We start from the raw sequence: 27,187 nt of genomic DNA, 5'->3' as shown, positions 1-27,187 counted from the left end.
ATTACTATGCTAGATGAACATGGATTATAGCTGTTTAAGAACCTATGAAAAATGTGCTAGTAACTTCAGAGCAAATTTATCATTGAATTATTTCTAAAAGCTGATGACTGCATACACAAATTAAATATTATGATGTTCTTAAAATGCATTCTGTTATAATGTAAATTTTGTATAAAATGGGACTATTGTGGACCTCACCAAGAAGGTTTATTACTAGAACTAGATTGAAAATGGAAATAAAGTCACAGAAATCTCCTGTTTAATTGTAGACAAACATAGATGTTTATTTATTTACTTTAATAGTTAATTCACCAAGCCTAATGCTATGGAATAGAGCTACTTCAAAATAATATGGAACAGAGCCTACTTCGAAATAATAGATTATGAATAAATTATTTTGAAGTAAGATCAGCAACATGCCAATTTGAGTTCAGGTGCAACTTGTAGGTGGAGGATTGCAGACAGAAAACCACAACTAGAGTCCTGCTGGAGGGGCTAATCTGTTGAAAGAAAAATGAGCTTCTGTAGAAACAAATAAATGCCTCATACTTGTCTTTAAAAGTGTAACGTGCACCACTACAAAACTGAAAACTAATGGTTATAGCAGCTGTTGTTTCAACCTCAGAAGCTGTGACACCAATGAAAACATTATACCAATGTCTTGTCCAATAAAACTCTTGTTTTCCTGTGTTTTGTATGGGTGGACAAATAAAGTAATAATAGCAAAGAAAGAGAAGTTGTATCACTTTAGCCTAAACACACTGTGTAAATTTATTGTTGTTTATTTGTAGAGATAAGATATTAGTAACTTAAAAATGACCTAAAGGAATCCCAAGGAGTTCTACAGTTAATTACTCATGGCAAGTAAAAATAAACACTCAACCTTATGAACTTTTAAAGCTGAAAATCCAAGATACTTGTAGAATGGGAAACGGACAGAGATGATGGTTTAAATTTTCAGTGGCATGCCCAAGCCATGAGTGTAGGTAGAAAGCCATGCTGAATCATTATCAATTTATTGGGGTAGAAATGACATCTTTGATGTTAATTTTATAGCTAACATCACAAAATAAGACTGATCATACATATCTTTGAATCTAAATGTGAGCCTGAGGACTATTTTAGAGAAATATATTCTACCTCTACGATGGAGTTTGTGTGAAATATTATAAGACTCAAAAGTAAACTTAAACTTTTATCCTCAAATAGAGATATTTATTTTAAAGAGATAGACCTTTAAGAAAATTGAATATCAACATTCAAGACTGAAGTCAACAAAGCATTCTGTGATACTTACAAACGTGAAATAAGTAGTTATAACTAAGCTTTTAATTAAAAAGCTGCCTCATCACTATCAAAACGTTATGCATATCGGTAAGAAAACAGTGGTATGAATAACATGTCCTTTTACACTACAATTATGTGTAAAATTACCTACCGAAATTGCTCTCCCATTACTTTGCCTTCTCCATAAAGAAGTTAAGTCTAGAGACCTTTTAGTTTGTTCTGCTCTTTTCTCTCCCTTCAGGAACTTCCATTAGTACACAACCAGCTAGGTATCTTCCTGCTAGAAATGAAAGTGTGATGGGCAGTCTTCAGTACCAACTTAGCCAGTTTTCCCTAGTCTTAAAATTTGATTCAGGCTTAGTTTGGGCTTAATTTCACAGCTGCACCCAATGATTCACATACACACATGAATAACTTAATTCTTTGAATAGTTCTTAGAATGTCCATCACGAAAACTTAAAAATACATTGAGAAAACCCCTAAAACAATGTAGAATATATTTTGTACTTTTTATTTATCCTCTAACCTTGTGGTCTTACTAATCATGATATTGTTGGTTGCAAAGGAAATGAAAATAATATCCCACAATATTCTATATGATTTATGAAAAGTTAAGGTATCACATATGAAAACTGAGAACTCCCCCACCCCAAACACATTCTGGATTTTTTGCATGTCAGTAATGAAGTTCACTTTTCACCACCTTTCCAGTTGGAACATATAACATTTATGACCTCTAATGCCTAATACATTAATGATCTATTGAACCAAGTTAACCCTTATAAAGTTCATAGAAGTGCAAATATGGTCTAGAACAACACTGTTTGATAGAAATTTCTGTGATGGAAATGTTGTGTATCTACACTTTGCAACAGAGTAGCCACTAGGCACATGCAGCCCTCAAGCCTTTCAAATGTGGCTTGTGTGACTAAGGAACTGAATTTTAAGTTGTATTTAATTTTAATTAATTTAAAGTTAAATAGCTGCATATATTGGATTAGCAGTCTAATAGACCCTTCAAACATTCAAGTAAGTGTTGGAAATGGAAAGTCCATTATAGGAAATCTAGGAATCTTAAATTCTCACCATTGGGTTTAAAACTCTATCATTCCTTCAGTATGAATTTTTCCAGAAGTTTCACATTTTCAAAAGATAAAACTCAAACCAACCAAATCCTTTAGGGTGCTTTTCTGTATGAATCATCTTATTGCAAAGAGGTGTAAGACTGTCTTTATTGCCAACTCTGCCCCCTCTTCTACAGACAGAACTCAGTGATTAGATTCTGCATTTATTTAGGTTATTCGCCTAAAAAACCTGGTTTCCATACTGCAAATAAATGACAGGAACTTTTCCACTAGATTATCCCAGACAGCACAAATGTTCTTTCCAAAAGTGGAGCCTGGAACCACAGCCCCCTCACATTGCCTGTTACATCTGTTTATGCTTATAGAAGTGACATCCACTTCGTAGACAGAGAATGCCAATTTCTTGGGAAAGGACCCAGAATTTGGTGATGCTTAAAAGAAAAAAAAGCCCTTACTGCTTAAAATTAAAAAATACATAGAATTGAGTATTGAGTACAAAAGCCTTTTGAAAAGATTTTGCTCCCAGAGTATATAGAATCTGTGTACGGACTTGCCTGGGTTCATATTCAGCCGTAATCATTTACTATTAATAGCCAATAAAGAAGTGGATAAGTTACAAAACCTAAACCTTAGTTTTTCCATCAGTGAAATGGGGCTAAAAATAGTTGTGTTGGGAAAACTTGTGAAAGACTTTGAAATGAGCAAAAGATTACTGTTTGTCCTTTCAATGGAATGCTGGATGTTATCTGCAGGACTCTGGAGTGTTGTGAATTTTACAGTCGTCTGCACCTTACTTAGACTGACTTTCACTAGGCTATTTTACTACTCAGTAAGCTGTAGAAACTTTTGGTAATGTAAATGAGTTTTATCTACAGAATGCAAATTTGTTACTTTACAGATACAACTGTTTACCGCCCTGTAAAGCAGATAATAATAAACATTACATTTCAGTGCTCTATAGAATATTAAGCAGCTTTGCCTCTTCTTGCCTCTATGTCTATTCTTCACAGTCTCACGTGAATGGGTTGCAGTATCTTGCTGGGGTTCCCTTTCTAATTAAAAGAGTTATAAAATTTTTGACCCATGTTCATTTTATATTTCTACCATTGTCATGTTTTTACCTTCTTGAAAAATTATTCTTTAAGAGTTCCTGCTCCCTAGGCTTTTCGGAAGGATTGGTTTAAAGATCTACATTGACAGTCATGATCAGTTTTATATTTTGCAGGAAGGTGGTAACACTTCCGGTACTTGGGCGTGTAAGAGGGAGTACTGAGCCTTTAGAAAAGGGCGGGGTGGGGGGGGGGCGGTGAGCTGAAAAACTCTCCCTAGACAGGAAAGGTAGAAGACCTCCTCATCCCTTTCTCTTTGGCAGTGAGACCTTAAGGTCAAGGTGAGTAGTAGGCCAGGCGCAGTGGCTTAGGTGAAGGCCACACCAGACTTGGGCCTACGTCTTGGCCTTCCAGGCCAGCAGAGTGGCCTGGGACTTGGATGCCTTAGGGTCACGGAGTTAACTGCAGACTCAGACTAAGTGGGGCCCCAGCAGCGGTCAGCCCCAGAACCAAGTTCCGGAGCCAACACCCGAAGAGGAAGGGGCCTTGCCCCAGGCCGGAGAGGCCCCTCGCCCACGGCCGAGGGGGTGGGGCGGCCTCGCCTCAGGCCGGTGCTTTCCGCCCTTCCTTGGCCGCCAGAGGCTCCCTCTCTCTCCCTCTCCCGGGATTTTGCTGCCGGGCTCCCTCTCTCTGCCGCCCTAGAGTTAATCCCATCAGCTGAGGTGAGGCACCTGTTACCCCTGGCCTTCCTCACCCCCGCGGCCTCTCCTCCATTACACCGCGGCCGCCCAAACGGCCCGGCGTGGCGACCGCACGTGGGCCAAACCCCTTCCCCGGCCGGCCCCCCTGGCCCCAGGCCGGCCCGAGCGTGCGGGCGCGTCGCTGCCCGGGCCGCCGCCCGCCCGCAATGGCGTTGGGGAGCGCAGCGCGCCTCCCGGGGCCGCCCGCCGCGGGCAGGGAGCGCGTGGGGGCCGAGGCGCTAGTGGAAGCGGCCGCCGCAGCCGCCCTGCGCGCTGCGCCGTGAGGACCGGGTTGCGGTGTACCCAGCGGGCCGGCGCCGAGCCGAGCCGCCGCGGCCACCGTGGGGCGGGGGGCGCCTGCGAGGAGGGGGTGGGAGCCGCGGCGGCCCGACCCTCCCCGCCCGCGGCGCTCCCGCTCGGGTAAGGGGGAGGCTGAGCGCGGGGCGAGGAGTTGGGGAGGGTGGAGAGGAGGAAAAAATCGGCTTGTACAAAGGCTGAGTTGCAGGCTGGGGGTGGGGGTGGATTGTGGTGGAGGAGCAATAGGTTGAAGATCGGAGGCATTATCAGTGGGATCTATTGTTTCCTGGCACATTGGGAGGAAAAACAAAGGGATTTATTTTCATTACCCTGTAATTTTTTTTTTCTTTTCTATTTTTTTAAATGTGGCCAGGGAGCTCGTCTCTCTCCGTGTCACAGTGGGATCCGCCTGGCAGCCGCCGGGAGCCGCAGCCAATGTCTTAGGACTTCAGGTGCTTCTTGGCACAAAGCTAGACTGCGACCTCCTACCATAGCGCTTGGCGTCACCTGCTCTCCCGGTCCTGCCCCAGGGCCGAGGGATTGCGTCCCGAACCGGGCTTGGGAATCGGCTGCCTCTCAAGTTGGTGTTATTTATGTTTGTCTTTTGTGAGGGCAGGTTTTGAATCCCCCGGCGGCCCCATCTCCCCCGCCCCCGCCTCCTCGGGTTGGAATTGGCGGGGGAGGGAATAGGGTGTGTGTGTGTAGGGGAGAGGGGAGGGTGTTTGTGGCTTTAAAAAGAATGGTCAGGGTAAAAGGAGATTGTCGATGCTTTACAAAAAAAGAAAAAACAGGCACCACACTCCAAAGCCTTTCTTGTTTGTCTGCATGGGCCATGCATGCGTGCTGGGCCAGGAGCCGAGTTTGGAGACGGTTTAAGTGAAAGTGTGTGCCTCCTCAGCTGATTGTGCGTGAGGGTGATGTGGCTCGGTCTAATATCAAAACAAAACAAAAATAAAATGAAAAATCTTTAGAACTGCCTGCATTGTCTGCTCCTCAGCATATCTTGAAGTATTTGATTGCTGGCTTATTGATATAAAATCCTGCTGTGGGCTTAAAGAGACCAGGAAGCATGCATTGCGTTGCGTTTTGAACTGTAGTAAGTTAGAGGCAAGAAAGAATAAACAAATCAGGGCTTTGAAAAGGGGTGTCACAGTATATTTGCTTTCTGATTGTCACATTCTTACGCATTTATTCCCATGGTAGTCTGCATCCCACTCCATAATTAATAATAACCACTGTTAGGCAACTTCCAAATACTTGCTATAACTGAACTTAGTGAAACTTATTGCTATTCAGGAACTTTTTTTCTCCTTGTTTTGGTCTGAAATTGCATTAGTATTGCTTTGGGGATGCTGTAGATGAGAATATTGGACCAAAAAAAGTAAAATATGCCGCTGCAGGCATGTTTTGGAGTTTGTAAACATAGATTCCAAACTTAATTGTACTTAGAATAAGTTCTACCTAATTGTGGAGAATCCTAAATGAAGTTGATTTTCTGGACAGTTTGATGATTTCTTAAAGATCGATGAACTGCTGGTTTCTTTTTAAAGGGCATTCACAAAAGCGACCAAAACTTGGGCTAAAGTATTGCTTTCAAATATATTTATGTGTAAGTTATATTTGTGAGTGTGTGTGTGTGTGTGTGTGTGTCTGTGAGATTTTGATAGGTATCTCCAAATTGTGTTTGGAACATTTTTTTTTACCAAAGACCAATCAGAATGATAACTTCTTGACTTTTAACTTCCCATTTCAGTGAGTAATCTCTTCTGTTTGCCACGTGGCTAAGCCATTTGGAAAATAAAATGTATATTATTTGACTAGACATAAATTCAAATAAGTAAATGAATTCAGAAATTCATTCTTTTCTATTGCAGATGATCCTCTAGTCTTGCTTTGAAAAAATCATTCTGTGTAACTCTTGACTGTGACTAAGTTCCTAATACACCTGTTGGGACGATCACTGACACAGTATACCATTTGAGAGGTACTTTTCTTGACCCAATACTGGTGATTAGAGAAGAGAGGTATCTTGGTTTTTGTTTTTTTTCTTTGATCATTATGAACATTGGCTTTTCACCCCTGAAGTGAAAATGTTGAAAACTGAGTCTTCAGGTGAACGAACCACTCTCAGAAGTGCCTCTCCTCACAGGAATGCATATCGAACTGAGTTTCAGGCACTGAAAAGTACCTTTGACAAACCCAAGTCAGATGGGGAACAAAAAACAAAAGAAGGTGAGGGCTCCCAGCAGAGCAGGGGGAGGAAATATGGCTCCAATGTCAACAGAATTAAAAACCTATTTATGCAGATGGGTATGGAACCCAACGAGAATGCTGCAGTCATTGCCAAAACAAGGGGGAAAGGTGGACATTCATCTCCTCAGAGAAGAATGAAGCCCAAAGAATTTCTGGAAAAAACAGATGGCTCAGTTGTTAAGTTGGAGTCTTCTGTTTCTGAACGAATTAGTAGATTTGACACAATGTACGATGGCCCTTCATATTCCAAGTTCACTGAGACTCGAAAGATGTTTGAGAGAAGTGTGCATGAATCAGGACAGAACAACCGCTATTCCCCAAAGAAAGAGAAAGCTGGAGGGAGTGAACCTCAGGATGAATGGGGAGGTTCCAAGTCCAACAGAGGCAGTACAGATTCCTTGGACAGCCTTAGCTCCCGAACTGAGGCTGTCTCCCCAACTGTGAGTCAACTGAGTGCAGTATTTGAGAACACTGATTCTCCCAGTACCATCATTTCTGAGAAGGCTGAAAACAATGAATACTCAGTGACTGGGCATTATCCCTTGAATTTACCATCTGTTACTGTTACAAATCTTGACACATTTGGCCACCTTAAGGATTCTAATTCCTGGCCTCCTTCAAACAAGCAAGGTGTTGATACAGAGGATGCTCACAAGAGTAATGCAACTCCAGCACCAGAAGTGGCTTCTAAAAGTACCTCTCTAGCTTCGATACCTGGTGAAGAGATCCAGCAGAGCAAGGAACCCGAGGACTCCACATCTAATCAACAGACTCCTGACAGCATTGACAAAGACAGTCCTGAAGAACCTTGTGCTGAAAATAAGGCAATGCCAAAGTCCGAAATCCCTTCACCACAAAGCCAACTGTTAGAAGATGCTGAAGCTAATTTGGTTGGAAGTGAGGCAGCAAAGCAACAGAGGAAAGAACTTGCAGGTGGTGATTTCACCTCTCCTGATGCTTCTGCATCCAGTTGTGGAAAAGAAGTACCCGAAGATTCAAATAATTTTGATAGTTCCCATGTGTACATGCACAGTGACTATAATGTGTATAGGGTGAGATCCAGATATAATTCAGACTGGGGAGAGACAGGCACTGAGCAGGATGAGGAGGAAGATAGTGATGAGAACAGTTACTATCAGCCTGATATGGAATACTCGGAAATCGTTGGATTGCCAGAAGAAGAAGAAATCCCAGCAAATAGGAAAATTAAGTTTAGTAGTGCCCCTATTAAGGTAAGTGTGTTTTCTCCATTTGTTTTCTAAATTTGTTTTTAGTACTAGGGCCTAATTGTATGTAGAATAGACTTGACAACTAGTAGGAGTTTTTGTAAGGGATTCAAGATTGTTGATATCTTTAAAATCACCTGTTGTCAAGTGATTTTAAAAGTTCGGAGTTTGAGAGATATCAATTACATTTCTTAAATGTGCTTTATAATGGCATACACCAATAGTGAGTAATATTAAAGCTGAAGAAGTTCGGGAATTGTGAGATACATTCCAATGAACTGGAGTATGAGTATTGTGAGTACTGAAAACCAGGAGTGTTAGTTTGAAATGTAATTAATTTTACCTAAAATTATTCATAAATAATATTTTCTGAATGTACACGCTTTAAGGTATGAGGTATAATGTACAATGGGAGAGTTATGGTAATCTGGGAATAATACTCGATTTACTTTCTTAAAAAAATCTGAGTTATTAAGTGTAAGTGGATTGTAAGAAATTTTGTTGGAACTTTTTTTTGGGGGTACTGCTAGTTGGTGGTGAAAATTTAATTTATGGAAATATATTAGCTGACTTAAATACTTTGAAAAGCTTTGACTGTAAACACTTTGAGTTCAAAATTTGTTACATAGCTTTAAAATGAATTTTTTTGAAAGAAATAACATTGATTTGCCATTCATGGATTTATTTTTACCTCTTAAAAACTGGATAAATGCCAATTGAATTCACATGCTCTAATGACTTTACTTAGTTAACATTTGGTATGGAAGAATAGCACAAAGTACATCAGCAGTGGGTGGTAGAATGTTGTTAGTGGATAATGGCAATAGGGGCAGGAGGTGGTTGGTTGAGTATCAGAATCTCCTGGGGTGCTTTTTCAAAGTGTACTTGCCCACAGCTCAGTCCTGAGATTCTGGCATGCTCTCCTTGGGGAATCTGGAAGGTTATGGTGAGGGAACGTGTAGTTTTAGACCACATTCTAGGGGCTTCTAGCTTACACAGTATGTATATATGATAGACTTGGAATTTGATATATTTCTGTACATTTTCTCCTCAAAATCTAAAATTACTGTCTGTTATTTCCATTTTAGGACCTTCCATATAAGGCTCTAAAATATAAATTGACATAGAAATATTTAAAGAGAAATCTGACATTGTTCTGATTATGAAATACTATTCTGAAATAAAGTAATAATCTATGAAATTATTTACAGATGTTAGCAGGCAGACTTTCATTTTATTAGTGTAAGGCAGAAGTTCTGGGTCAGAATGGGTCATGTTAAGTTAAACTGTAGTTTAAAATAAACTACAGATGTCAATTCAGTTTGAAAGTAAGTTTCTTTGCAGTGCTTTACCACCTTCCTTTGTGATTATCTCCTTCTGCCTTCCTACTCCTCCCCAACCCCCACTGCCCTACTCTAGATGGTCTTTAAAGGTGACTTTCCTCCAAGCCTATCCAGTGAGCTCGTAAACTTTGCCATTCGCATCCCCTTTGAACATCAGCTTTCTACCCCTTAGGAAGAAAGCAATAAGATTAAATCGTTTCACATTGAGAAAGGCAGGAATAACTGAAATGAACTCTTCAAGGAGTTAAACCCAGTGACTAACTTTTTAATACAGGGGATAGCAGCTTAGGAAAATTTATCAAGTAGACCACTACCCAATCAACCAAGTGGGACACCAGCCTGTATTTGGGTCCTGTGCTGCACAAAACATAACTGTGCACTAGTTGGTTTAATGGATTTTAAAGGATTTACATTGAAATATGTCTGTTTATATGTGAACAAACCAGCTTTTTGGGAATGATATTTTGAAGTTCAACTAATTTCTGCTATGATTGCTTATAACAATAAGTATTTTGCCTCTTAATTTTCATATAATGACAATTTTATATAGCAAAGAATGAAACATTACCTACATTTAATGCATTTCATCAAGAATAAGATTTGTAAAACAAATTAGATCAAGCATAAGACTTGTGAAACAAAGATAATGTATTGCATTTTATTGGGCAGTTAACAGGACTTCTTGGAGTGGATTAAGTTTGCAAACAGAAGATTCATTCTTAGCCCTTTGTAATGAATAAGACAATTACTCTTTCTTGCTGCTTCCATTGTTTAATATGCAAGTGGATTCACTTGGAAAATTTGAGAGCTGCTTTCTACTGGTCATGGTGGTGGTCATAGTGTTTAGGTTATTCTCCAATTAAGATTTTTTTTGTCACAGAGGGTGGTAATAGCTAATTAGATCCAATTAAAGTATTTATTGAAGGCTTATCATGTGTGTTCTCTCATGCTGTTAGCTGAAGAAGACACAAAAATCTGTAAGGTTACCCCTTTCCTCTGTGAGTTTGTAGAGTCAATTCTTAAACACATTGTATTTAAAGTCCATAAAAAACAGTATAAAAAACTGCCAAAATGTTTAATGTCCTGTGAGTCCTTTAATGGCACTTGGTTGTACTAAATGCGTATAGTGAAAGGGATTTGATAGATTATTTGGAAAGGAATACATGCAACCATTTTCTATCTGTGTTTCTTTATTCTTTTCATAAAGCTTTATTTATGGAATGGGAAGTTGCAATTCTTAACCTCAGTCTTTTCCTTTGAAGCTTAAACATACTTCCTCTTAAAGAAGCAACAGGGAATGTATTTCTTTAAATAAATGATTTTTAGAACTTTTATATTCTTTTCCTGACTGTCACTTTATTCTATACTAGGTTAAAAATTCCTAGCACCTTTAGTTTTTTGTTATAGATCTTATTTATCATCTTTGTATGTGTAATATTGTCCTCAGTGACTACTTCAGTTCTTTTTATAGATGTTTTATGTAGATATTTCCATAAGATGTCTTAAATCTGGACTTAGAAAAACATCAGAATAATAGTTGATCTTTCTGTGTAGCATATACCTTGTACTTGTACATATATTTTGATTTTTAAAAATGGTCAGACTGTATTGCCAGCCATCAGTTAGTATGACTTTCCTATCTTTCACAGACAGTTATTTCTTATTAGATAGATTGATATGTTTCATAGGGTCATGAAATATTAGAATGGGATTAATAATAGTAAATTAAAACCCAACTTTGAGATATGGAATGGGAGAATGTTATGAACCATGTTAATTCGAGATGGAATTATGCCTTCATTTTCAGGAATTTTTCAAAGTGAAAGGATTGAATTAAAGTAAATTTGTCTTAGATGAATCAAAACAAGAGAGGGTGACATGTCATTTTTTTCTACTAATTCAGAACATTTATGGAGCCCCTAATATGTGTCAGGGACAATGCAAATATAACAAATACAACAAATACATAAAATGAGGAGCTGATGAAGTAAGGAGCTGCTGGTAGGTGGGAAGTGTACAGCCCATTAAGGAAGCTCTCAGGCTGTTCCCAACTCTGTGCTTTGATGATCTTTCTAAGGTTGCTGCACCCTCATTAAGGAAGTCACAACCTTTCTCTGTTTCTTATGTCCTTTGGATTGGTATTTTTTTTTCCCCTCAAATACTATTGTGTTACAATGGATTGTTATTCTTGAAACAGCATATCTGAAAAAGATTTTTCTAACTCACAGTAAGAAGGACATTGCAGAGTTAATATTGAGGTACATTGTGCTATATTTTGAGTGTTCCTCAAATCATATGGAGCTTTACAGGACTAGAGTTCAAATAATCAGCAAGGGCACCAGAGTTTCTTCAAACCTTACATGATAGTTGTTGAAAATGGATCTTCTTGTATTCTCTCCCTCTTTTGGGGCTCCAAGTCATAGTTAGGGCATTCATGGATATATGAAGTTTTTTTGTTCAGGATAGTTTTCAGAGAATAGTTCTGTTGAGATCCAACTTTTTTTCTTTGCGGAGGCTTCCCTTTATAACAGTTTTGTCAGTGCTTCTTAAGCTTTAATATGAATATGAATCACTTGGGAGATCTTGTTAGCATCAAGATTCTGATTCAGTAGGTATTCTGTGGGAAATTACCTTGATACAATGGTTGAGCTCCAAGTACACCACCAGGCAAGCTATCTCAGAGGTTATGGAATAGAAGACTCAGAAAACAAGTTAAAATGCTTGAATCACATGATTTACCAAACCACTTAAACACAAATCGAGAAGCAAGAGGAAAGCTATGGAGTAAGTTAACACACTTCAGGTTCAAACCAGGTTGGGAGGACCATGCTACCTGTCCTGGATAAACAATGTTCCTATGTCCCATCTTTCTTTCACATAACCCTTCCCCATTAATGGCGTGGTTATGAGGACCAGAGCTGATATTTGAGCCAAGACTCCATAGACTAATGATTTCCTGGGTCGATGATACACACTTGTTCTGTTGAAGAGATGTGACAAATACACTTAGGTACAGCTGTAGCTTTGCTAGTTTGCCTGCTGATGAGCAATGGGACCATCCTTGGTGTCCTCAGTAGATGACTGATATGGAAGTAATGTAGCTATCAGTGCAGGCCTAATGGTGACTTGGTATTTCCATTGCTTTTTGTGTATAAGTAAATCTCATTCATTTTATCATAATTTCTATTTATTTTATTGTTGTCATGTCTTCCTCCCAGCTTACCTATTTATTACGCATCTGTTGACTGCCTTCGTTTCACCAGCTTGCATTCTCATTATCAATACTTGGCCCAGCCTGAGTGTTGCCTCTGTCTCGTAAGTTATTAGTTTATTTACCATCTATGATTATCACTTCTTAAGCATTTCACCCATCCATTTGTTTTGTTTACCTCTAAAATAGAATTTCATATTCTGAAATAATATAGGAAAACCACATAACAGTATGTCTGGAGGGGAACCTTAGATTTTACGTTTCTAACAAGCTCTCAAGTGGTGCTGATGCCGCTGATCAAGAGATCACTCTTTGGAATATGAATTTGAAGTACAATCTTCTGGCTTCTGAAAGTGGCTGACCATAGCATGTTAGGAAAGCAACATTTAATAAATTTCCTTTCCAGATGGGTCTGCTGTAGCTGGTTGGGTGGAATAATATTCTCTGAAGATGAAATAAGGTATAGTCTTGTAAAGTGTATGAACACTCTGTTTCTGGATCCCAAAGTGGATTATTATCCTTAACTCAAGGCATTTGGGTCATTAAAAAGTCACATCCTAGGCTCTTTTTGTGGTTTAAGTTTTTAGTTATAAAAAGTTGGGAGGAGGAAGTTTTTAATAGAATCAGAAATTTCATTTCTTTCATTCTTTTGCAAGTATAAATTAATAAACTTAGAGAGTATAAGAATTGTCATATGATTTAACTTGCTTTTCTTGGATAACTTTGATGGTACAACTTTTTTTTTTTTTTTTTTTTGAGATGGAGCTTTGCTCTGTCGCCCAGGTTAGAGTGCAGTGGGACGATCTCAGCTCACTGAAACCTCCACCTCCTGGGTTCAAGAGATTCTCCTGCCTCAGCCCTTTGAGTAGCTGGGACTACAGGCATGCACCACTATTCCCAACTAATTTTTGTATTTTTAGTAGAGACAGGGTTTTTTACCATGTTGGCCAGGCTAGTCTTGAACTCCTGACCTCAAGTGATCTGACCACGTTGGCCTCCCAAAGTACTGTGATTATAGGCGTGAACCACTGTGCCCAGCCGATGGTATAACATTTAAATTGGATTTCCTTTTAAATTTTTATGTTTTATGACCTATGCTTCATAACCAGGTAAATGAAATATGTCAAATATTTTAAAATACTTTGTAAAATCAAATAATGAAGATTTGTTGAACGAACCCATTTTCTAAAATCCAGAAGTATATCTATACTTTTTTTTTTTTTAACTGAACAGTGATCATTTAGTGTTTAAAAAGGGATTCTTTTGACAGCAGATTATTTCAGATGTTTACTGACATTTATTTGTAATAGAAATATTTAAAGTTTCTTGTTTTTTGTTAATTTAGTTTTTTTTTTGAGACAAGGTCTTGCTCTGTCACCCTGGCTGTACTGCAGTGATGCAGTCATGGCTCACTGCATCCCTGACCTCTGGGGCTCGAGTAATTCTCCTGCCTCAGCCTCCCATGTAGCTAGCACTACAGGCAAGCGCTACCATGCTTGTTAATTTTAATTTTTTGTAGAGATGAAGTCTCACTATGTTGTCTAGGCTTGTCTTGAACTCCTGGGCTCAAGCGACCCTCCTGCCTTGGCCTCCCGAAGTGCTGATATTAAAGGCGTGAGCCACTGTGCCCAGCAGTTTCTTATTTTGGATCATCATAATTTGTGTTCCCTCTAAACCTTCTCACAAATGACACTAATTGTTAGGTTCATGTACTTGAAAGATAAGATGCCAAATTTGGAGGAAAATCACTTTGTGTTATGTTATCCATATGTCGTTTACCTCGTTAACCCAGTTACATGCCCATCACAAGTAATTTGATTGAAATCTCATCTGCATTAGATTTTTTTCTAACACCTTCTCTACCACTTGAAAACAAGTTTAGGAATTTTCGTAGAGAAATATAGTTAGATGTGGGGTAAATTCTGTATAAACAAAACAAACATTACTATAGATTGTTGCTTTTTATGCTGTTATCTAATTTACCTGTTATTTTTCTTGATTTTCTATGCTCTCATTTGGACCTATTTTCTTTTTGTTCTTTTGCTTCATTATATTCTATAGCTATGGTTTTGAAAAGGAAGAAAACTTTTCAAGTTATGCTTTATAGTTTTTCTTCTGGTCACTTTTACAGTTTTCTCCTGGTTCTAATCTCTTTAGTTTGTGACATAGACATTTGGAGATGAAATATACTTGAAGGTAATCTAGCATCATTTCCCAGTCACTTCAGGAAGCCCTTCAGTAGCATACTCCTGACAGATGATGTTTCAGCTTCTGCTTGAATCATTCTGCCGATGGAGAGTTTATTACTTTGGAAGGTAAAAGGAAAGTTAGAAGGAGGGGCATGCTGGTGTGTGTAGGGAGGTGGTGTACTCATTCTTCTTTTTATCTAATTTTAATTTGCAACTTTTTATTAAGATAAAATTCAGGTAACAAAATTCACCACTTTGAAGTGCACAATTCAGTGGTTTTTAGTATATTCACAGTGTTGTGCAACCATCACTTTTATCTGATTCTAGAACATTTTCATCATCCTAGAAAGAAACCTCGTGTCTGTGAATAGTCATTCCCAATTCCCCTTCCTTCTTCATCCTCTGGCAATCAGTAATTGACTTGCTTTTTCTGTAGACTTACTTCTTCTGGACATTTCTTACAAATGCTTTTAAAAAAGAATATAGGAGACTTGAAGAAGAATATAGGAGTATGGCTTGGGATATATTAAATTTAAGATATCAAGAGGATATAGCACACTACAGCAAAGTCTAGAGAGCAGTGGCACAAATAATTTTCTTCTGGTTGGTGACATGGTGTAAAAATTAAGTGGCACGATGTGGGAGCAACAAATGCTGTCTGCCATTTTATGCGTTTCATAGAGAGGAAGAACACATGAGCCGAGGAGACAGTAGGATTCAAGAAGAATGAAATGTATAACTGAGGAAGAATAGGTTTATGTGGCTAAGAGGATGGCTGAACAACTCCCTTGCATGGGACACTGCACTTCTCTTAATGTAATATAAAATTGCTACACATGAAGCATGAGTGTTTGATTCAGCATAGGGTTTATTTCCTATTTATTTAGAGACAGGGTCTTGCCCTGTTGCCCAGGCTGGAGTTCAGTGGCACGATCAAAGCTCACTGCAGCCTTGAACTCTTGCACACAAGGGATCTTCCTGCCCCAGCCTCCCAAGTAGCTGGGACTACAGTTGTGTGCCACAGTGCCTGGCTAATTACATTGTTTTTTTTTTTGTAGATTCAGGGTCTTGCTATATTGTCCAGGCTGGTCTTGAACTCCTGGGCTCAAGTGACCCTCTTGCCTCAGCCTCCCAAAATGCTGGGATTGTAGATGTGAGCCACCATGTCCTGCCAACATAGGGTTTCTTTAAAGGTACAAGTGGCATTGATGCTGAGTTTCATCTTTACATTGGTCTTTTTATAGCATGAAGGAATCCTGTTCCTTTTCTAATAATCTGATGCTTATTTCTATCCTACTTCTCTTATATTGTTGCTTTCCTTATTCTTTTACTTTGATTGGAATTGTTCACGGACAGCTTCACTACTTGAAAATTTTTTCTCATCCTTCAATATTTCGATATAGATTTCCTGTGCCTATGTGCTATTATCTGTACTGTAGCCATCTATAAGATGAGTGATTTGAGGCAGATATTTATTTAGTTTACTATGTATTGTCTGTTGGAGCATATTACTATATAGTCTATATTACTATTAAATATCATTAACTAGTAATAATAATGGTAACATCGAGAGGTACTTGATATTCTGTCAGGTTGGACAAGTGTGACTCCTGAGGCCTTGAATTTCTTACCTGTAATTGAGGCTGTCTTACTTGTAATTTATCACTAAGGTTGTTTCTCGGCTTTACCATCCTGTAATTCTCTGTCTTAAACATATTTGTACTACACCATAATCATAAATATTTGTGCTATGATTTCAAAGAGAAAATTTTGGACATCTTTTGTTGAAATATCGAAATGAAGAATTTATGTTAAATTGTTCTTGAGAACAATAATTCTATAGATTATAGTAGAAACCTTAAAATATAGAGTAAAATATTAAGTCCACAGGAGCACATTTTTATAGAGTAGATTTTTAGAGCAACTTGACTTTTGAAAGTATGGGTTTAACTATATGTTAAAACACCCTGCTGAGGAAACTAAGAATAAAGAAAGAAATGTTTTGTAATGTAGTTGCTGACATATTAATTGCTTCACTCACTTTTGCTCTGGAAATAGCTTCATAGCACAGTTCAACATGATTGAAATATTGATATTTTTTTTTTTTACAGTTCCCAGTTTTCAGCCTAACTTACTCTTTCTCATGCACATATCCTTACAAAGAAGACAGCAAAATAGAGTATGAAGATATCAGGAAATTTTATATTTTAGGAGGAGGAAAGTTTTGTTCTTTGCTTACTTAATCTATTTCATTGGTATTTTTAAAAAGTATTTGTGGAGTTAAAACTATTCACCAAGTATTTATGGATAATGGTAAATGAAACTGCTCACAGATCTGTTAGTCTCCTGCCCTCTTTTGTAAGTCAGATGAGTTTTGTGCCGGGGAAAGCTAATCTTCCAAGTTGTTTTCCGTGCCAGCTGAAATATATAGGGCTAGATTCGGACATAGAGTGGTTGGCAAGGGTCAAAAAGGTGAACAGAATCAGGACCATGAAGGTTTCTTTACAGGAATAAGCAGTGAGAGGCTTCCAGATTAGGTCTTTGGCATTTCTGTCTTGATGCCTTTGAACTGGCATGACCCTACGAAACTGAGTGACCTGCATGTTAAGTCTGTTGCTGTATAGTAAGATGGTCTTTTCTCTTTTATTCACCTCGGATTTCTCCTCCAAAAATTTCTTTTTACTCCTCCTCTTTTAAAAATATGTAAGTATACAGCTTCATGGAGGCTACATTCATATCAGAAAATTGTCTAATCTTCAATATAAGAATCTTAAATAGTACTCACAGTCAGAGTGATACTACTATCACCAGCCAATATGTGGTTTTCAGGCTTGTGAAGAGTTTTCTTTTCATGGTTAGGGTCCACAGAGGACAGGGAAAAGCAGGTTTATTGGTTAGTTTTTGAGATCTGTTTTTGAGGCCGGGCGTGGTGGCTCACGCCTGTTATCCCAGCACTTCGGGAGGCCAAGGTGGGCGAATCATGAGGTCAGGAAATCGAGACCATCCTGGCGAACACGGTGAAAACCCGTCTCTACTAAAAATACAAAAAAATTAGCTGGGCGTGGTGGCGGGCGCCTGTAGTCCCACCTACTCGGGAGGCTGAGGCAGGAGAATGGCATGAACCCGGGAGGCGGAAGTTGCAGTGAGCTGAGAGGGCACCACTGCACTCCAGCCTGGGCAACAGAGCGAGACTCTGGCTCAAAAAAAAAAAAAAAGATCTGTTTTTGAGTAGTGTTATTTTGATGGATTCCTTTACTAAGTACTTGTTTTGGGTAAAATTGATGTGCAAAATTGTTTTGTAAAGGAAAAGAAACACATAAATTTGCATTTTTCATTGTTAATTGATATTATATATGTATAAAATTATTATTTTTTTAAGTAACCCATTTCTCAGGGGGAAAGGCAAAACTTATTGTAGAATGTTTGAATGACATCTTATCTACCATTACCTAGAATGTGTTTAGTTTTAGAAGTTTATTCTGTAGGTGGAATAATAAAATACAGTAATTTAAATTGTACACCAGGTGTTATATAATATTCTATGTCCAGAGCATCTATTTCCTTTTAGAAATCTTAACATTGAGCACTGAGCACTAAAACAAACAAACCTGTAAGTAAGTCTTTTGAAAAATAAAGGCTGGCTGGAAGATTGAGGCTGCAGTGAGCTGTGATTGAGCCACCACACTCCAGCCTGGGCAACTGAACAAGACCCTGTTTCAAAAAAGAAAAAGAAGGGCTGGGCCTGAAAATCTATGATTTTCATATCTGTATTATATACAGTTTTTTGCTCAGCATCTAGAATTACCTATTATTTAGTATAGATTCCTAAAAATAAAATATCATTTTATTAATTTATAATTTTATTATTTATAATTTTATTAAATTATATTTAAATTAGTTAAAAATAAAATTATTTTAAAGCCCTTTATATATACTGCCTGAATTGTTATTCAGAAAGGGTGTATTAGTTTGTAATCAGCATTGCATTGGAATAGTTTTCTCACAATCCCTGCACCAGTACTTAGTTTTATTTATATGCTTTGTAGTTTTCAGTTTGGTAGGTGAAAATAGCTCTTATAATTTCTACTTGATCTAGTGTTGAGATTGAAGATTTTTTATGTGCTTATAGGCTTTTTTGATATGAGTTCTGAGTGGTTTTTATTACTTTTTAAATCAATGTTTGTTAGTAAAGACTACATCAATGTGTTATTTAAATCAGTTGGTAAAAGTTAAAGCAACTCACATATCCAGTAATAGGGATATGGTTAGATTCATTAAGATAAATGCATATAGTATAATAGGATAAAGCTGTATAACTTATGTTTTCTAAGATTACTTAAAGATGTAAATACTTCATAATAAAAAGTCTGGTTAAATGCTGAATATGCATTTCTGTCATATTTTCACTTTAAAGATATGTGTATTTGCACCTAGGACAAAGATTAAAAACACATACATCAAAACGTTAACTCTGGTAATTTCTGGATTGAGAGAACACTGATGTTAAATAAATGTATACTTTTCTGAATTTACTTAATTTTCTACAATGAGCATGTATTACTTCTTTAATTACATTAAAAAATAGTGGTGGGACACAATTGGAATGATCAGCAATAACAACATAAGGAAGTTAACAAAAACGCTTTTTAAAATGCTGCCCCAAATTCTAATAATTAGTCTTTTAATGTACTTTTTTTTGGAGGACAACATGTCACAGAAAAAAAATTTGGTTTAGTAGTGTAAATTTATGTAACACTAAAGAAGGTGTTACTTTAAGAAAATGGATGAACTTTTGACAGTTGAATTCATTAAGTGCATATTTCTTAAACCTTGGTAAAATTGATCCCACATTTGTGGCTAACCTTGTAAGTATTATGGGGAGGGAGACCTTACAATTCATTTTAAATTGTGATTATATAGCATTTGCATAGGCCTGAGATATTTTCCTTAAGTTCGGCTATTGTGTATTTGATATTCTAATGTATTACTTAAAATATGCTTTCAAACACTGAGTATAATGAATTTGAAGTGAAACATATTTTAATGAGTAGTCTTACTAAAAATAATTAACATGTACTTAAAGGAAACTTAACCATTTTCCCATGTGGCATAATGTCTTTCTGATGTCTTAGATTATTGAGCCTCAACAGGCTTGCTCTCTGTGAAGGTGAGAGAGTGGAGATGTCAAGTTCATTATCTTGCTTATATATAATCCTTTGAAAAAACTCACATACACACCCAGTTAAAAATAGGATTTTGAGTTCTAGGCCTCCACAGAATCCATTTGAATATGTTTCCTGTCCTAAAACACCAGCCAATATGTGGTTTCCTGTTGTTCCTCTGAAAAAACATATTAGCTGAAAAGAGATTCATTTGATGTATGATTAGACTATATGGTAGTATGTTATATTTTTAGTTAGAGTCAAAGAGTCAGTTCCTCTCATCTGTTGGGTAATTTTCTACCTTTGAAAAGCTTCGGTAGATAATGTTGTAGTATATAAATGATGACAAACGTATTTTTGTTGGGTGGCAGAGTTTTCTGAAATTGGAAGTTTTAATTATTGCTTTTTGTTTAATTAGATCAGCAGATTTTTCTGATCTTAGAGTTTTAAGCAGTTCTGGGATTTTATAAGTTCTGGTGAAGTCTTAATTAAATTGCCTTACAATATGATCTGGTGTTTGGATTATCATTTTTTGTTAAGTATTCTTAAACCTTACTATAATATGGTTGATAAATTCTGTTAATATTTTATTGTATACTGAGTTTCTAGTAGTGACATATAGATGATTGTATATAATTATAAGAACTATTTAAAGAAAAAGAGGCAACATTAACAGACAAACCATGTAAAATTTTGACTCTTCTATAAAATGGTTACATTGGAAAAAGAAAATTGGAGTTCAAGAAAAAAATAATTTTACTGGTTGTGATTTTGCATATTTATGTAAATTTGTGAATGATTTGAAGCAGTCATATCTTTTTTTAGTTAATCATATACCCAATCAAGTTTGAGACAAGGCTTATGTTTTTCCATAGAGATTATGACACTTGTGGAATTTTTATCTTGCTGGCTCCTTCTCTGTATAACGAGTTCTGTGAGTAGTAGCGTTAGTGAACTGGAGCTCCCTCAGGAGATTGTCCCATTTGCAGATGTAGCCATCAGAAGAGTTTTAGTTTGAGTTACTGGGTTTTGACTCTTATTACCTAATACAATTCTTTATTTATTTATTTTTGAGATGGAGTCTCACTCTGACTGCATTATTATCATTTTTTTGAGACGGAGTCTTGCTCTTTTGCCCAGGCTGGAGTGCTGTGGTGCGATCTCAGCTTACTGCAACTTCCGTCTCCCAAGTTCAAGCAATTCTCCCACCTCAGCCTCCTGAGTAGCTGGAATTACAGGCATGCACCACCATGCCTGGCTTAATTTTTCTTTTTTTAGTAGAGATGGGGTTTCACCATGTTGGCCAGGCTGGTCTCAAACTCCTGACCTCAGGTGATCTGCCGATCTCAGCCTCCCAAAGTGCTGGGATTACAGGAGTATGCCACTGTGTCTGGTCTACCGAACGAAATTCCTACTCTTAATCTAGAATGAGAACTATTGAGAGTTCATCCATTAGAACCCTTGAAGCCTGTCCCTCAGATGGTTGAAAGTCTGTAGCTGGAGGATGTTTGAAATAAACAGAATATTGATATGAAATATTTCTGAAGGTATCCTTTTTCCATATCCTATATTTAATGTTTAGCTGGCATATTAGAGTTGTCCAGAGAAACAGAACCAATAGGATGTGTATATATACAGAGAAAAATGTATTGTAAGGAGTTGGCTCACAGGATTATGGAGACTGGCAAGTCAAAAAGCTGTAGGGTGGGTTCGCAGGCTAGAGACTCAGGGAAGAGCTGACATTGCAGTTCAAGTATAAAAGCCTTTTGCTTTTATACTTGACATTTTTTTTTTGCTTGTGGGGGAGTCAGTCTGTTATCCTATTCAGGCCTTCAACTGTTTTGATGAGGCCCACCCACATTATGGAAAGAAACGAGCTTTCCTCAAATTACATTTAAAAACACCCTCACAGAAACATCCAGAATAGTGTTTGATTAGATATCTGGGCACCATGGCCCAGCTAAGTTGACTTATAAAATTAACCATCACAGTCAAGCTTTCTTGTTTTGATTGCCCCTTCTGAAGCTGTTTCAGGGAGAAAACTCATTTTTTCTCCCACATATCTTAGTCGGGGAGTTGGTTCCTCTCTTCCTCTCATTCTTAGAAAATTTGCTGAAGGGATTCCCTCTGTTGGGCAATATGTTGTAGAAGAGGATTATATGTTTGGAATCAGACAGACCTGTGTTCAGATCCTGCAGACATCTGATCTTTTAAGAAAGTTTGTTTAAACTTTGAGGGCAGGGAGTTTGTTTTATGGTTGTGTCTCTAGGATTGTCACACCGCTTGGCACATTGTAGGTACACAGTTGGCGTTAATGACCTTTTATGTTCATCATCTCTGCTCTTTCTCCTTCCTCTTCTCCCCCTCCCCCCACCTGAAGGTCCAAGTTGGGATGCTAGTAATGTTATTAGTTTTATTATATTTCGAGACAAGGTCTCACTCTGTTGCCTAGGCTGGAGTGCAGTGGCATGATCACAGCTCACTACAGCCTCGACCTCTGGGCTCAAGGGATTCTCCTGCCTTAGGCTCTTGAGTAGCTGGGATTACAGGCGTGCGCTGCCATGCCCAGCTAATTTTTTTTCCATTTTTGTAGAGACAGAGTCTCACTATGTTTCTCAGGCTAGTCTGGAACTCCTGGGCTCAAGCGATCCTCCCACCTCAGCCTCCAAAGTGCTGGGATTACAGGTGTGGGCCACTGCCAGGCTAACATTTTTATATGTATAATGCTTGTATGATTTATTTATAGGTAAAATCCTTCAGGTTAGCAGTTACAAATGAAAGCTGGGTGATTCCATTACAGATTATAATCTTTCCTGGCCACTGCTCTGGCTTGCTGAAGTTGTGCTCTCTTTCATTTGGGAAATCTCAATCTATTGCCCTGTAGGGTAATGACAGTTCATAAGTAACCACAGTCATTAAAATATGGTTGTTTGAGATATAACTATGGAAGCTGAAGGGGGAGAGTACTCATTTTGCCTTAACTTTATATCTACTTTGATCACCAAAGCTTGTAATTAGTTGCAAGAAAATCTAAAAATTGAGATTCCATCAGAAAGTTGTAAAGCTACTTATTTAGAGGTTGCAGTAACTTGCCTCACCTTTGGTAACTTGAGTATGTGAGTGTATCTATATTCTGAAAATGAAAGTTATCGAAAATTTAACTAAAAAATTTGAATTATTTCTTTTACTATTTAGTCTTTTTATCTTCCTTTTATTTCCTGACTTGTTTACTAAAATGTGGTTTCTTTTGTTTTTTTCAGTGGTTAGAGAGTTTTTAGTTAGTGGTTAGAGTCATTGGTTAGAGAGTTTTTAGTTAGTGGTTAGTGTTTTTTTTGGGGTCATTTCTGTCCCCCTACTCCCTTAATATTGATTTTAGGAAATGTGCTTGGTTTTAATTCCGTAGCTAAGTTATAATTTTGTAATTATTTTTGTAGTCGGTTGTCTCGTTCTCTAATCAAGCTTTTGCTGACTGTGAATTTGTTTATCCAGAAAACAGTTTTTCATTTTCTCGGTGACTTGTAATTAGTAATAAATTGCATGGGACCAAATAATCCAAGGTCTTGAAATCGTATTTTTTGCCTGTATGTTTCCTCCATGAATTACATTATCTGGAAAATGTCTGACAGTTGTTATTAAGCTGAAATATGAAATAGTTTTGCATGTTCATGCAAATTTGTTTATGTAGAAACAAGTTTTTCCTAGGCAGAAATTGCTTTTGATAGCATCCTAAGGAAGAGAATGGTTAAGCTGTTTTCTGTATTTTCTTTTTAACTGTACAATAATTTTTTTGGGGGGTTATGTATATTTCTGCAGATACATAAAAACAATGTTTTGTAAAATGCATTGTAGACATTGAAGCAGAAGAATCTTAGTATTTTCAGGGCCCTTGATAATATCCTCTTTATTTAAAAATATAACTATAAAAGTTATTGTTTTTCCATTTCTAAAATGAATTTAATAAAAGCACCTTTTAGCAGGATGTTGGTAAGAATATATGACTTAATATGAAGGTTCATTATATTATTTGAATGAATTGAGCTACTATGTCAGATGTGATTTTGTTATTGCTGTTTTTCATCTTGAGATTAATATTATAACATTTTATAATTACTATATAGGCATTAGTCAAGGCTGATAAATCACCTATTATTCAAATGTTTATAAGTAAGTGGTTATGCTACAGCTATTTGGAGAAGCATTGTCTTCTGAGTTGATTAATAATAGTCAACAAACATTGAATATGTTTAAAATGTGTTGACTTCGAGCTCTGCTGTGTAGATATTGAGATAAATAAGACAAACCTTTTCTCCTTGAGACTATAGATTTATGAAGGAGATAGAGAAGTAAACATTTGTAGGATAGTGTGATAAGTGCTGTGATAGAGGTATATACGTAGGATGACCATATGTAATTTATTGTCCAAACTGTTGAGAAATTCAGTGTTCTGATTATTATTACTGTCTTTAAAAATAAGGGCACAGACCGTTGTTTAGTCCTCTTTGGATCATGCAATGTCTAGGGTGACCGTGGAATTTATTGTCAAAATTGGGACACTTTTTGAGAATGAAAGGGGATGTTATGAATACTTACACTGGGGCAACAGACATCATCTGGAACTGACCCAGGGAAGCCAGTACACATGTCACCTTTGATATAGCAGCTTGCTGTGGTGCTCCTAAGCAGGGGAGTCTACCTTTATCAGGAGGAGAGGAATCATTAGGGAGGACTTCTCAGAGGAAGTGATGCTTGAGTTGAAGCTTTAAAGATGAATAAGAATTAATTAGGTAGAGAAGTGAAAAATCCTAAGCTGAGAGAAAAGTATGTTTGAGAAAAGAGTAAACCAGAACAGTTGGAGGAACATGAAGGGTGTGTGTGTGTGTGTGTGTGTGTGTGTGTGTGTGTGTAGTGTAAGAATGTAGGCAGGTGGTAGTTGAAGGAGGGACTTGTATACCTAGGAGTTGGAAATGAAATGCCAACTATGGGAAGTCATTGAATAATTTAAAGGGATAGATGACATCATCACTTTGCTATATATACCCCTCCTATTTGTTGGTGGTTATGGAAGGGTGGAGAAGATCCACTGGTCCCCCATTTTTTCTCTCTGTTCTTTCAGTAAACATTTATCCTAGAAGCTTTCAACCAACTTCTGTTTATTCAGCTTGCTGGATTAACTGATGTCTTCCATTTGCTGGATAGGACATGCTGACTGATGACCTCACAGACTGTTCTTATGCCCTCACTACTCACCTCACCACCTACAGTCATAGGCTGACTAGGAGTTGGTTGTGTACATTACTAAACCTGTTTGTGCCCTCTTTATTTGTTTTTCTAAGTGTGTATTCAGTACTATGTAAATTGATAAAACATGAGTGTGAAAATTTTTTTTTGCTATAAAAATGTAAATTGAATTCTTTGAGGAAGATCTGATAAAATATGTCACTTAAAGATCTTGTTAAATTAGATGAGGGAGATATAGATGACAGAAACTCTTTCAACAAATATCTAAAAAGATTTGCCACTCCAATTATTTTGTGAGTGTCTTCAAGTTTTTGTCCCACTTTAAAGAAAACCAAACTGGCCATCATAGCCAATGAATTATGTAGGAAAGATACTGTGGATCATTAATTTGCAGACCAAAACTCACAGTAAAGGTGTTGGCCTGATGTCAAAAGATTGGTAAATGAATATACTTCTAGGTGTCTTACATTAATATAGACCTATTAAAATATACATCAGTTTTTATGATTTCTAACTTTAACTGCCATTTTCAATTGACAAACAAATTCTTAGTCTAAATTGCTTCTTCTAAGAGAGCATCTTTTTGTAAAAAGTGTCTGCTTTAAGCTAGGCAGTATGCTAATCACCTGAATTACATATTAGAATACATCTCTCAAGGAGCTTGAATTCGCCTGGGAGAGATGGACATGTAAGTCACAATGTAGTGAGAGTAGCATTGCAATAGTGGTGTGCACAGGATGCTGTGAGTGCAGAGAGAGGGCACTTGGGTTCTGGAGGCAAGTTCCAGGAAACTCCTGGGAGAAGCCAAACTCTATCTGAGTTTCGAAGGTTTAGTAAGTGTTGGTAGAAAAAGGGACAAGTGTGCAACGTAACAGCGAGGCACAGAAAAGAGAAAAAAATGCTGTCTTTTGCAGATCTCAGAGTATGATTTATTTATAGGCAAAATATTGTTGGTACATGGTAAGGCATGTACCACAAAGTTTAATATTGTTGGTACATGTTAAGGCAAGGGCAGATTAAGAAGCTTCTTTTGTGCTAGACTTAGTTTGCACACTTTTCTGAAACATATTAGTTGTTGGAGGGGGTTTTGAGCATGGAAAGGCATTATTAGATTTGTATATTAGAAAACCACTCTAATAGAGAGTGGAGATAGATCAAAAGGCTAGGTGTGGGGTGGGTATGCAGCAGTCACAGTGAACATGGATGAGACTGATGAATGTTTGTCAGAATGGAGGTTGAAACAGGCAAAGGGTAAACTGGGGCAAGCTGGATTAGGCAGAAGATGATAAGAGGTGTTATTTTGTGTGAAATTAACTTTTAAGTACAGAAATCATATGTGACTATTTTTTATTTATCCACGTATTTTTCCTACTCTCCCCACAAAGGATCTAGTGCTTGGTTGATAACAGATGCTCAGCAAATGAGAGCTGGTGTAGGAATTAACTAGACATAAACAGGGAATTGATTGTCTTTGATCCAATAGTTGCAAAATAGGAGGGATGAACTCATAGGGTCCTTAGAGCCAAGGCTGTGGATCCGAGTGTTAGATCCAGGTATCTATGTCATTGGGATACTGTGAGGAGAGGAAAGATGAGAATAAGGGGTAAGACAGCGTGAGAGTGTTGGGAGGCAGCATGATGGGGGAGCCCCACATTTTGGAGAAATAGAGTTTGAGAAATAGCGCTTCAGAGAAAGTTTGGAGAAAAAGATTAGAAAGATTTTAAGAAGGATAAAGGTTGCTAAACTTTTTCTTTCTTTTTTTGATATGGAGTCTCACTCTGTCACCCCAGCTGGAGTACAGTGGTGCAGTCTGAGCTCACTGCAACCTCTGCCTCCCAGGTTCAAGCGATTCTCCTGCCTCAGCCTCCCAAGTAGCTGGCATTACAGGTGCCCCCCAACAATGCCTGGCTAATTTTTTTTTTTTTTTTGGAGACAGAGTCTTGCTCTGTCGCCCAGGCTGGAGTGCAGTGGCGTGATCTGGGCTCACTGCAAGCTCCGCCTCCCGGGTTCACGCCATTCTCCTGCCTCAGCCTCTCCGAGTAGCTGGCACTACAGGCGCCCGCCACCACGCCCGGCTAATTTTTTGTATTTTTAGTAGAGATGGGGT

General features: G+C 37.8%; 1 protein-coding gene and 1 long non-coding RNA gene across 9 annotated transcripts in view; one reads left to right on the top strand and one right to left on the bottom strand.

The window, feature by feature from the left end:
• Positions 1 to 258: 258 nt before the first annotated feature.
• LOC131380692 (uncharacterized) lies at positions 259 to 4,260 on the bottom strand. Of its 2 annotated transcripts, none has more exons than XR_009208785.1 (3): positions 4,153 to 4,260; positions 1,439 to 1,567; positions 259 to 500 (listed from the first exon to the last, which is right to left on the bottom strand). It is a non-coding gene; the product is annotated as an uncharacterized LOC131380692 (long non-coding RNA). The 2 variants fall into 2 exon arrangements; XR_009208786.1 differs by lacking the exon at positions 4,153 to 4,260 and adding an exon at positions 3,494 to 3,634.
• A 199-nt stretch (positions 4,261 to 4,459) lies between these two features.
• The window catches only part of PPP1R9A (protein phosphatase 1 regulatory subunit 9A), a 399,467-nt gene continuing 376,739 nt past the window's right edge, over positions 4,460 to 27,187 (top strand). For all 7 annotated transcript variants that reach the window (XM_058424523.1, XM_058424521.1, XM_058424525.1 and 4 more), the window contains exons 1-2: positions 4,460 to 4,581; positions 6,333 to 7,943. In XM_058424523.1, coding sequence (XP_058280506.1) covers positions 6,549 to 7,943 — 1,395 coding nt within the window. In that variant the 5' untranslated portion in view covers positions 4,460 to 4,581; positions 6,333 to 6,548. The remainder of the gene's footprint in view (positions 4,582 to 6,332; positions 7,944 to 27,187) is intronic.

This window comes from Hylobates moloch, unplaced genomic scaffold (genome assembly GCF_009828535.3).
Source record: "Hylobates moloch isolate HMO894 unplaced genomic scaffold, HMol_V3 SCAFFOLD_1, whole genome shotgun sequence".
Classification (NCBI taxonomy): domain Eukaryota; kingdom Metazoa; phylum Chordata; class Mammalia; order Primates; family Hylobatidae; genus Hylobates; species Hylobates moloch.
This window is presented reverse-complemented; position numbering and strand designations above follow the sequence as displayed.